At 38.3% G+C, this 12,147-nt stretch overlaps 1 protein-coding gene across 1 annotated transcript; it reads right to left on the reverse strand.

The window, feature by feature from the left end:
• Positions 1-792: 792 nt before the first annotated feature.
• LOC143302846 (uncharacterized) lies at positions 793-11,272 on the reverse strand. The gene is made up of 9 exons (XM_076619408.1): positions 10,830-11,272; positions 7,891-8,270; positions 6,910-7,132; positions 6,540-6,827; positions 6,195-6,322; positions 5,930-6,102; positions 5,259-5,631; positions 4,206-4,641; positions 793-3,778 (listed from the first exon to the last, which is right to left on the reverse strand). Exons 1-9 carry the CDS (start codon positions 10,909-10,911, stop codon positions 1,518-1,520), a joined length of 4,344 nt encoding a protein of 1,447 aa, XP_076475523.1. The 5' UTR covers positions 10,912-11,272; the 3' UTR covers positions 793-1,517.
• Between the last annotated feature and the right edge of the window lie 875 nt (positions 11,273-12,147).

The raw sequence follows: 12,147 nt of genomic DNA on the forward strand, positions 1-12,147 counted from the left end.
TTGGATTTTCTGCAACACGCGGTGACTATAAACTATTGGTTTGTAGCGTATAAGCAAATTAGTAGGACGCTACAACAGTGTCTGTTGCTAACGTAAATCAGCAATAACAGTAAGATGAGTGATTTATGAATCGCAAAGAGAGTGATTGACGATTACTAAGATAAAACGATCCGCTTGTTAAATAGTAGCGTATTGTTAGCGATGAAGTACAATGTTATCTTGAAGAAACATAAAATGTTTGGCTTAGGACATAGTATATCAATTGTCTAACGACGTAGGATGTGAATTTTATAATTTCCTCCTTAACGAAAGAAATATCTATAAATTTATTATTTATTTTTCTATAAGTTTTACAATTTCGTCGGTAATTGTTTGATCTACTCGATAAGAAATTTTAAAGGTATGAGATTTAAATAGAAATAATGGTATTTCCGTTATCACGATTTTGATGTTAAGGCTCGCTTTTGTCTTAACGTAGAGCGTCAGAATTAGATAAGGAACGACAGATTCTTGGCCAGCAGCGAATTGTCGTGGTCATGATTCGATGCGAAGTAGCATTCCGCTAGATTAGTATGGTAAGCACAGAGTGTACATAAATATTTCGATGTGATAAGTTTCCAATCATTCCTGGTATTTCTTATGCGAAAAATTAAAAAAAATGACACAAAAATCTACGGATTAAAAATATTAACGTAACATACATGTATGACAACATTCGCGAATAATTGCATTTTAAACGACTGAAATAAGAAATACACGGAGAATAGGATAATTGAAGAAAGAGAAGATCGGTTTGAAATTCAACAGTTATGTACACGTTTATTGCGAGTAAGAATATTCATAATAAATAGGAATAAATAATAATAACAATAATAATATATCATTGTCGTTAAATATAATCTCTTAAAATATACTATTATCTTTGGTACTCGTTTGGTATAATTCCTCAATGAAATACAACGATTGGCTCCTTAAAAGCAAGGCACCATCGATAGGTGCACTTGACAGATTGCCACGATGTATCTCGAAGTCTACAAACTTAAAGCGGTACGCTGCAATGACGCTGCATCGAAGGTCAGGAATTTGATCTTCGAATAATCATCGTTCGGACTACGATCACCTTTTTGCAGCAATTTTCCCTTTCGAGAATTGAGAATCTCTTCGATACTTTGATCTTCCGCGTATATAACAATTTTTCCTAGAACATCACTGGAATTCATTCGAATATTTGCTTCAAACAATCCCGCAAATTTCTATTGCAAATTTCATCGTTGTTTTTGGTTCGAATCCAATCGAATCTTATTCTAAATTTCCCATCGCGAACTGCAAACGTTTCTACGTATTTCAATAGCAGATTTTATCGTTGCTCTCCTTTCGAATTCGTTCCAATTTCTATTGCAAAGATATAGAAATTTTCGTGAATTCCTATCGCATATTTTATCATTCCTTTGGTTCTGAATCCATTCGAATTTTATTGGAAATTTTCTGTCGCGAAGCGCAGATATACAAACAAATCATTATTGCTTTCGTTTGAACCACCATCCTTCCACCACTCTTCCCTTAATCTCTTCCGACACTCTTCTATAGAGCAACAACGCGATGAAAGGAATAGCCATAGTCTCCTTCTTAAACAAATAAACATAAACAGCCGCCAATAATAAAGTTAGGTCAGTTATATATCCCACCATTGACCTAACGTTATGCTTAGCCTCCATTGCCAATTGTTCCTCGTTCAGCCGACTCTCACGCCAAGCTTTCTCAGGATACTCTCTCTTTGTACTGGACCCACGTCTCGAAGACCTATACTTTTTACTCTCAAGAGCTTTCTGTAAACGTTCCATCTTCAATTCCACCGGTGTTTCAGCTCTATTCCTGTCTCTAGAACTAGACCTCGAAGATGCCTTCGAAGAAGGTTTCCTCGATCGACGAGGACCTTCATCGACAGATCTCTCTCGGACAAATCGTTGTTCCTCCGAGCCAGTTCTCGAAGGAGGTCTTCTATCTTGTGATGGAGCTCTGACTCTGGTCTTGGAGGAGGATCTTGAAGAAACTCCTCTTTCTACGGACACGTTTCGTGACCTCGATATGGGTGACTGGATCCTTGAACTTGGCCTACTCGTTCGTTTCTCTTTTACAGGCTTCGTGTCCCTAGCTGGAGTCGTCCCTCGAGAACCAGCAGCTCTTTTAACCTGCGATTTCTCCTGTCTATCAATTTCACTTTTCTTCGTCTCTTTCGTCTGTTGAACCTGTTGAATTTCTTTAACGCCCTGTCTTCCATTTAGTTTCTCAGAGATCATGCTTATTATAGCACGATCCTTTACCTGATTTACATCTTGGTCCTCGGAAAACGAAGATCTTCTAGAACTAGCTATACTGTCTCCGAGCCTCCTCTCCTCCGAGCTTCTATAATTAAACCGATTAGAGTGTTCTCTGACAATCTCGGTATAGTGATTAACCATTGCCATTCGTGCCTCGATATCCTCCTCGTCGACCTCTTCTTCCGGTGTAGTGGTCCTTGCCTTTGCCTGGATTCTGCGATTTTTCGCAGCTTCGCCAGCTGATAATACACTGTCAGTGTCAGATTCGGACATGACAGGTACCTTAAGAGGCTCAGATGTGATTGCTGCCTTTACTTGTTCTTCTTCATTCCTATTCACAGCTTGAACATTCGGAGGAAGTGATTTTCTAATTGGTTTCTCAGGAGGAATCGGTCTACCAAAGCTGTTCAGTGGAATCGGTTCTTCTTTAGGCTTTTTCAGTATAGATTTGGGAACAACAGTAGTTGGCGATACAGGAGCAACTGTTTTAGGAGGCGTTGGTGGTGTGACATCTAAAATAGGTATCCTGTGTGGAGGAATTGGTGGTGGTTCCGGTTCCACGTGTGGAACAGGCCTTCCTCTTGGATGATACGTGTCTTCTTCATCCAATACCAGCCTGCCAAGAATTCTGGTCTTCAGAAGCTTCAAGTCTTCACTGTCAGCAGTGCTGACCTCTTCCGATGATTCTTCAGATGTTTCGATACTCTCTTCTTCCTCGTCTTCTATTTCCTCTTCTTTCGTCTTTTCTTCTATTTGTGAGTTTTGTTTCGATATCGGAGACAAATTATCTATTTGTAAGGTGTCTGGGAACATCTCCTCGTTGCGCGGAGTATCTTCATTGGCGCTGGGCTGCCAGGGTATTGATTCTTCTGGTGGTTTCTCTTCGACCAATGGTATGTTGGCGTCGTGCCACCTGCGCAGTGGTATGGTCGTGTTTTCTGGCTTGTCCAGCCCCCATGAAGTGACAATTGGATTCTCTGAATCGCCAGGTATATTGGGATCAGACATTGCTTCGACGTCTGGCAATAAATTAGGAATTAGTATTTTTAATGGACTTTTAATTTTTTCTGGTAGGCCTTCGCTTAGCCTTCTGCGATTTTTCCTTGACTGCCAATTCGTTAGAATTGGCGAAGTGACAATAGGGTTGGATAGCCGTCGTTTGAAGATGTCAGTTTCTGTCTCGGTGGCTGGTTTAGTTTCCATTGTTGTGGCCAGTTCTCCGGTTGTTCGTTCGACTTGCACTTTTCTTTTGGCTACTTCGGAAGCTTCTTCGGCTGCCACTGCACGATAGAAACGTTCCATGGCACGTTCGTGAAGAAGTTCTGTGGAGCTCACTGCTTCGCGGAGGGTTTCGACTACTTGGTGTTCCACGCTGAATAATTCTGGAAGGGAGAGAGACATGGGTGGCGGTATCAGGTCTTCGATATCTTCTATGATGTCCCCTGTGATTTGTGGCGTTTCTGTGAATCGAAAAATTACTCTGAATTATTTCACTGCTCTAAATCCTAGTAGCGATATAGCAAAACCCATCATTGATTTTTTCAGAATGAAATTTTTATTGATATTTTGCATCCTGATTGTTGGAAATGTTCAATCAGCGATAGCACAATTTTAATGTATCGATCTTTTTAAACCCTTCTTTTCCAATAGATATTCTTATCTTTAAAAATGTATCATTTGACGTCATTCCGAATTTGAGAACATTCTATTTCATATATTAACATTTTTTAACATTTATATATATAATCTCTTTCTAGAATTGAATGAAGCATGAATTCTTAAAAATTGAATATTTAACGTATTGAAACCTAATGTAACTTTATTATTTAAATTCGTATTATTTTATTTATATTATTATATAAATGAAATAAATTTCTGTTTTCTCACCTAAACTCTTTCGTCTTCCAGCGATATCCTCCAGTTTCTTATCTTGATCTTGAGGGTATAAAACTATCATAAACTCTGAACTTCCATGTATGACATCAACATCCTCCCTAGGAATGGTAGGTGATGTTGCTTTATCATCTAACGAGTGACTTTTAACGATTTGTGGCTCGTCGACGATCGCCTCTTGATTCTTGAAATTTAAACTCAACGACGAACGAAGAGGTGAGCAACTTAAAGAAAATTCTTCTTCGTGTTGTTCTTGAATTTTAGGCATAGACAACGGCGACATACTGCGTTCTCTGGACATCGAAACTGATCGAGATCGTGATTCTCTGTACGCTAGCCGTCTATTAGATTCTTCTACCTCTGGTGATGTTACTGTTACGGTGGCAACAGTTATTGGCACTGACGAAGGCTCCTTATCCTGAATTAAGTTCTGTTTTAAACGTAAGAAAAATTTCCATTTATTTACGAAATAAAATTTGTTTGAAATATTAGAACTAAATATTTATTAATATTTTAATAGCAATTACAATAGCATGTAATTAATTTATATTAAAATCTACTGTCACTGTATTTATACATATCACAGAGAAATGTATTTCGGTAATTTTTTTCGAAACGAAAAATTTCATTCTTTACTGTCCTCATTTTATTTTTTAAAGTATTTTTCTCCACATAATGGGAAAAATGAATTTGTTAAATCCAGAGATCTTTTAAAAGTAGATAGTAAAATCACAAAGTTTTATACAAAGATATCTAAGAATAGGACTAGAGTTACGGCAATTAACATTCCTCACATGTACCAGAGAATTTCTGACTCAATTTTTCCAACGTTAGAAAAATATCTTAAATAAAATATCTTCAGTAAAATATAAAAGAATTGTTATTGCTATTTACAATTTTTCGTGCCAGTTTTATGCTACAGGTTTTCAAAGAATATTGTAAAAGCCATTTTAATATTTCTGAAATAAGAACAAGATTGCAATATAAAATCTCGAAAATTGTATCAGAATTAAAACCAATACAAAACAAAAAAAAAAGAACACTTGCCTCAGTGCTTGGTAGATCCATAGCAACACTCGAACGAACCACGTGATTTCCAATCTGGCTTTCGACCTTTGAAATGGAATGATCCTTCGATCTGGCCGGAGGAACAGGTGGTGGTTCCGAATTGTCTACCGTGTCCAAGGCAAATTTCACCCTACTATCGGCTCTAGATGGTCGACCTGTGAGTCTCTGAGCTGATACTGATCTACTAGCTGGTCCAAAAGGTACGTCGTCATCTTCGTCCCGATTTCGAGCCTCGTCTCTCGTCAAGCTTCTCGTTCTTTGAGTAGGCACCGCGAAACTGACTTCTCGTTTCTCTCGCGATCTAATTTCTCTGTGACTCTGCGATTTTCCGCTCAACGAGGGCGCCATTATGCTGAACATTCGAAGAAATATTTATTATTTAAAATTAGTAACACAGAAATCTTATTTAAATCTAGAAATTGTGAAATATATATGTAAATTTTACTTTGCTCCACTTTGCACTTTTCTTTTTTTTTCTTTTTTTAAGGAAACATGAATATTCCATCTCCAAAAGATGGTACTTTATTTAAAACATTGGGATAATATTTGCGAAAAATAAAATAGAATTTTATAAAAATGGGAGAAACGTGAGTATTATGTTCCCAAATAATTTTACTTTATTTAATCGTTTAATTGTGAAACGAACGTACCCTCTTTTTATATCTGGAATGAAGATTACGTCGCTCTCCTCGCTGGGCTCGCTCACGCCATACGGATTCTCCGCTTTCACTCGAAATTTATACTCAGATCCTTCGATTAACTCGGACAACGTTGCTTTGGTCTGCCTACTCGTGATTGCCTTTAACCACACGTCCCAACCGACCTATGAAATAATTTTTAAAATGAACGAATCACCGATTAAAGCTAAGCTGTATCTTTATAAAAACAATTCCAATATTATTCTTTATCACCAACCCTATAGTACTCGACAATGTATGTGCCAATTTTGCAACCACCGTCGTCTTCCGGTTCTGTCCACGACAGTGTTACCGATCTCCCTAAGGTCATCGTGACTGTCGCTTTTCCAGGTCTTGCGGGTCGATCTAAAATCGAAAAGGCAATTTATTTCACGAATAATAAAAGTTTCGTAGAAAACATAATTCCAACTCTACAATTCTACCAGATTGAAATAATTTACTTATTTCGATTACGAAGGAAACACTTGTCTTATTTATTAAAATAGAATCCAAAGTAATCTCAATTTTTTATTTCTAAGAACTTAAAATAATATAGCTATATCGATTTATTTATAACAACAACCTGTTACTGTTACTAAAAACGACGACGTATCCTCTCCAAGCTTATTTATCGCCTTGACAGTATATTCTCCTCTGTCAATTCGTTTAGCGTCAGGGATCTTCAGGATCGATTCACCGTCCATCGTTTCAAAAATGTGTCTTTCGTCGCTTGAAACCACTTCACCGTCGTGGTACCAAATCACCGATGCTGGAGGTCTTCCAGCTAATGACACTTTTAATCTAATTGTTTCATCTTGCTCGAAAAGAAGTCCATCTTCGTATTGACGCGGAAGTCGTATCTTTGGTGGTGCTAGTTTTAAGAAATATAATTTAAAATTTGACTTTTTATCGATTTGCTAATTAAATCGTAACAGAGGAAGTGATTTGTAAACCTTCTAGAATCAGTCTCGCTTTGGTGCTAGCGTGACCAGCTCTGTTAGTGGCGGTGCATTTTATTTCTCCCTCGTCGTTGAGCGCGGTTTGATGAATCAGGAGAACGCTCCTGCCACTGTCCGTGATGATCCTCGTTCGCCTGCTACTGAAAATCTCGAAGCCATCTTTGAACCATGCGATTTTTGGCAACGGAGATCCCGTAAATCGCACCACGAACTCAGCCTAGAAATGAAAACAAACAACGTAGAAGGATTAATATTATTGTAATTAATAATCTATTTTCAAAAATGAACAAATCAGTCGATCAGTCAATTACATATCTTAAGCTCTTTTTTAAGGATTTATTCTCAAAAGTTGTAATATTATCGCGTTAGGAACAATTTATCGTTAGAATTATCGTTATAATTATGCCATATCTTCCCATATAATAGATCGTTTATGTTCAAGATTAAATCTCTCACTGTTCTGGAGTTTCAAAAATCTATCAAAATTCTAGGATACCTACCAATGTCTCTGCTATACAATACGATCACGTTCTCAGTTAAATGATCAAAATTTATTCGTTAAAATTGGAAATTGGAAAGATATAAATTCAAGGATAAAGTTACAGTGACTAAAGTACAATATTAGCGCATACTATTATTTCCCAAGCGAGTGTTTCTTTATCAGTTTCTACGTTTCATTATTATAATAGAATCAAATCTTTACACGTATGTAGGAGTATTTTCATATACATTGATCTAATTAATTGATAGGTGAAATGCCAACAAATACAACGGTGTGACGATACTTTTTGTAGTCACTATATGTTATCAACAACCCAGTATGGCCATGAAGAGAGATATGAACCTAACCTCAATCATCTTTCTATTGGAATAAAAGTCAGCATCAAATTTGTTCGATTAAGTTCACATTTAGTTCGTTAATTATAAGAATGAAAGATTCTTTTTGCTAGGTTTAGTTTCAATTGAAAGAATTACCTGCTCATTTTCCAGCACTGTGGTGTCCTTGACTTCAAGGTCAAAGTGGGGCGCGGATGAAGCGGATCTCTGCAAGGTCACAGTCAACGGATCCGAGATCTCGCTGGGTCGAGACAAACCAACCGCGTTCTGAGCCCTGACCCTGAATTGGTAGCGCCATCCTGGTTCGAGGCCGCTCAAGGTCAGTTCCGGAAAGGTGCAAAGCCCTGGTGTGCTGCGTACCCAATGCTGCGAGCCGAGCCTTCGATGTTCGACCAAATAGCCGACAATGGCCGAGCCACCGTTACTTGGTGACCTCTCCCAACGAATAGCGACCACATCCGGCTGCGATTCGTCTGCTCCTGGTATCAAAATTGGCTTTCCTGGTGGCGCCGGAAGCCCTAAAATCACGGATAGCAATGCTTTCTGTATCTTTTTCATGTCATTTATTCGATGCTTAACAAAAGAATTGTTAGAGTTTTATTATTGGTTTCCTTTTATATTCTTAATAACTTATTATTAGTTCTCCTTGACATTCTTAATGAGTTATTGTTAGTCATCTTTGGTATTCTTAAGGGTATTGCAGTTACAGTTTAAAAATAATTAGTGAAAGATAATGTGCTGTTATTTCGAACAAAATACGAATAAATACGTATCTTTGTTTAACGGTCAATAATTTGTGAATAATTACATTTGGTAATAAGAATTAATTATTTTTGCGGATCCGTTGACGGATGAAAATGTGGTAGGGTTAAATTTGCAAATTTAGTTCGATAACGTCACTTTTCGTGGATCAGTTTGGTTAATATTTATTGTTAATAGAATCATTAGCGACTATCAGAATCGTTAGAGTAACCTGTAACTCTAAAAAGACAATGCATTAAGTTATCCCATTTTTACATAACCTCCACATTGAGTATACTTAAAAGAATCTATGAAATCTACCACGATGTTATTATTTGTCAAAACTTCATCAAACTCTTTAAATTCGTTTTTACATCTTTCTTCAAACTTTGGGAACGGATCACGTGGAATTTGGCAACAGGTTTTTTTAAAACGTTTGTTTACTTAATATGCTATTTTGAACATAACATGGCTACCTGCTATTGGTCCATCTATATGTTGTGATTTATTTCTTTTTTATTCTTACTTCGATAATACTTGGTTACATTAAAAGTGAAGAACAATGAGAGTTACGGTATATTTTAGGGAAATGATTCATTGGCCTGAATAATGGTATTTAAAAGAATTCCTCGGTTAATAAGTTCACAGAAAGCTCGCACGTGCCAGAACGATGCTCGCATATGCGTAGAACACACGTTCTCTAATACAGGTCCGCAGGTGGCGCTCCCAAAATAAAATTTGAAAGTGTTTGGCAATCCTGGGGCCGCTGCTTCGTTGTCCTCAGGTCGAGAAAAACTATGCGAGTCTGTGGCGTTGGACACCGGCTCGACGTGTCTTCGGCGCTCTTTTACAACGTGCCTATCGTCTTTGAATCGATTCTGTGTCTATCTAAATGTTGTGACAATCGATTACCATCGAGCATGTGTTTAAAGAAGAAAAGAAAGAAGTTGTAAATACTTGATCGCTTTAATTGATCACTTATAGCCATGTTAAACATCATACTAAGTTATTAACTACTTAGTTGAAATTATAGATCGAATTTTATAATCCTTGGAAAAAAATTGAATCGTTTGATCGTAATATTTGATCAACACGTATCGTTATGCTACAAATGCCGGGATTCAAACTAATTTCTTTAAAATCTTCTACTTTTTGCGAAGAGTACATTTTTCCAAGAATTAATTCCTCAAACGTATAAAAAGGACGATTTCATTTTTATGAGAAAAATGATGTATACATACGTAGGTATTAGATGTTAAAGTTAATTACTCGTCAAAGGATTTTACCCGCTTAGAAACGTTTATTCGTATTAATATTCCATACATTTTCTAAAATAATATTTGAGTCGAACAAAAATTAAACATACGTCATACAAGATTAGTAAGTAAGGTATTAATGAAAGCGGTTATCTTTAAGAGATTAATTAACAGAGACATTACGTAGATTCTCAGTGTTCCTCACAGATAGTTGTTAAGCATGATACAAAGTAGGCAAAAATATGTTTCATCCGATAGATTGTATTTTCATTTGTTCCTTCCACGCTGCCTGCCCATCGCTAACCGACCCACCATCGGCTATTAAAATAAACGCCCTCAACGCGTACGAGTTAATTTTGGATAACCGGTTGATTTGATAGTAAATAAATACACGGTCTTCGAATAAACCTCCATAGAAGCTGCCACTGACAGAGATACAGTCTCTCGTAGACTATCGCGGAAAATTTCACCGATATTCTACCAATTGTATCAACAATTTCCAATATCGATCAACATTTCACCCTCTGTAACAACGTGATGTAGAAAATCGACGATCCTACTGACCTAATGAACTTGCTGATTAGCCTAATTCCTCGTCCATTACCGATCACTCAAACGTTGCGCGGGCATGACAGATCTGTCGGCAGAAGCAGCCTAATTTTAGCTATCATCCCACTATCGAAGCAAGCCAATCGAGAGACAGGCACACTGAGCATCGTCACACTCGCCACACCGTTACCGGAAGCTCTGTGTCACCGCACAGAGCCCACAGTCACCATATCTCACGTCCCTTCGAACACCTCCTGAACCCTCGATAATTTCATTCGAAAAGTCCGATTCATGGCAGAAAAGGCTCTGAACTAAATGAACGAAAAATTGACAAAGAAAATTTATGGAAATGCATCATGTGCAAACTAGAAACTTTTATTCGCCTATCGAGTCTCGATCAAGATGGCGATCGGTTGTCGCTGTTCCAAATGACGCGTTCTAACGATCTCATCCCTCGAGATCGGTTCGCGAGGCATCAGACGGCACAGTTCAAGCAACGTAAACGCGTTTGCACAGAAGCAATGTGTCTACCTGATCCCTCCCAACGTGGTCTCCTAGTGGCAGAGACTGGCTGACTTTTGGAGTAGTGGCTCTTCGTGGTGGCGTTGCCCATGATCGTTCCTCCTCTTCCTCTTCCACGTCGAGCCCGGCTCGACGATCACTCCGTTCCTGGCCAGTTTTTCGACGGTTCTTGGACCATCGAGCGTCGAAAGATCCTCATCGATCGACCGAGAGTTTCCGTGGTGATCGGTCGAGGAAAGTGGGGAAAGCCCTCGAGGTGTCTCCCCGAACTGTCTTTCGAACGATGGCTGAACCGAACTCGCGAGAGAGTAAGAAGGAAAGACAGAGAGAGGAAGAACGTGTTCGGCTCGATATAGCACGAGGCTCGGTGCAGCACTGCCGGACCTCTTCGTGGCCGACGACCGTGGCGACGCCAGCCTCTTCGGGCTTCCTCCTCGAGCTATCTTTGTCCCACTGTATCTGGCCTCTTTGTTTTCGCCCGAAATCCCTCGAAATCCTATGAAAACAGCCACAGCTTCGCTCTTTAACGGCTGACTCTGTAGCTACGGTGATTGAAATCGGCTGTTTCGATTGTTGCCGAGTTATATAACGTGTCTCCTCGGTGAACATGACCGGACGTTGCTGACACCTCCTGGGAACGCGGGAGTTAAGAGTACAATCGTCAGAGTGTTTAAAATGACCAATTTGTAATTTTTGTGGAAACATAGATACGCAACGCGTTTCTTTGGGGATTTACGACTTTTATCAGTGCTTTTGGGGGTGATTTGAACGATATTTTGGAAATTCGAGGACGAAAGTTCTGTAGAGATTTTTCTGAAGTTTAATATTTCGCCTGAGGTTCGTCGAACGTTTGGGTTAGGTTAGTTCGTCCATGCGTTATGTATTTTGTTAAAGTATACCCTTTGTTCTGATTTCCTTGGTACGAGTTTCGTATTATATTCGTGAATAATTCTAGCGATAAAAGAAGTCAAGTCCGACAAATAGATCGATGCTGTTGCTTTCAAGTTCGAGTTACTGAAGCGTTTGATAATTTTGACGATAATTATTCCGTGTTATTATAACGAGAATACATTATAAATCCTGTGCTTGTAGAGTTTCTACATTATCATTATTCACGGATTCAATGATTTTATAATATACAAGGCGTTCGAAAGCCACAAAAATAACCTCCATAAATTCACAACTACAGAAAAGTGGTGATGTTGCAAATACTGTTTTCTAAATACCATAGAATTTGTCATCGTTTATGTTATCTTGTTGCGACGAGCGAACTTATGAGAAAATCATCGAATCATTCGTCGTTTGAGAACTGAATATTAATTGTTTT

This window comes from Bombus vancouverensis, chromosome 1, assembly GCF_051014615.1.
Source record: "Bombus vancouverensis nearcticus chromosome 1, iyBomVanc1_principal, whole genome shotgun sequence".
Classification (NCBI taxonomy): domain Eukaryota; kingdom Metazoa; phylum Arthropoda; class Insecta; order Hymenoptera; family Apidae; genus Bombus; species Bombus vancouverensis.

Bases quoted from the DNA above. Each gene is read 5' to 3' on its own strand.
- LOC143302846 (XM_076619408.1), bottom strand. From the start codon at position 10,911: ATGGGCAACGCCACCACGAAGAGCCACTACTCCAAAAGTCAGCCAGTC. The intron at 8,271-10,829 runs GTAGACACATTG...CCGTGATTTTAG, and splicing joins ACCACGTTGGGAGGGATCAG to GGCTTCCGGCGCCACCAGGA. The intron at 3,779-4,205 runs GTGAGAAAACAG...TTCGATTCACAG, and splicing joins TGGAAGACGAAAGAGTTTAG to AAACGCCACAAATCACAGGG.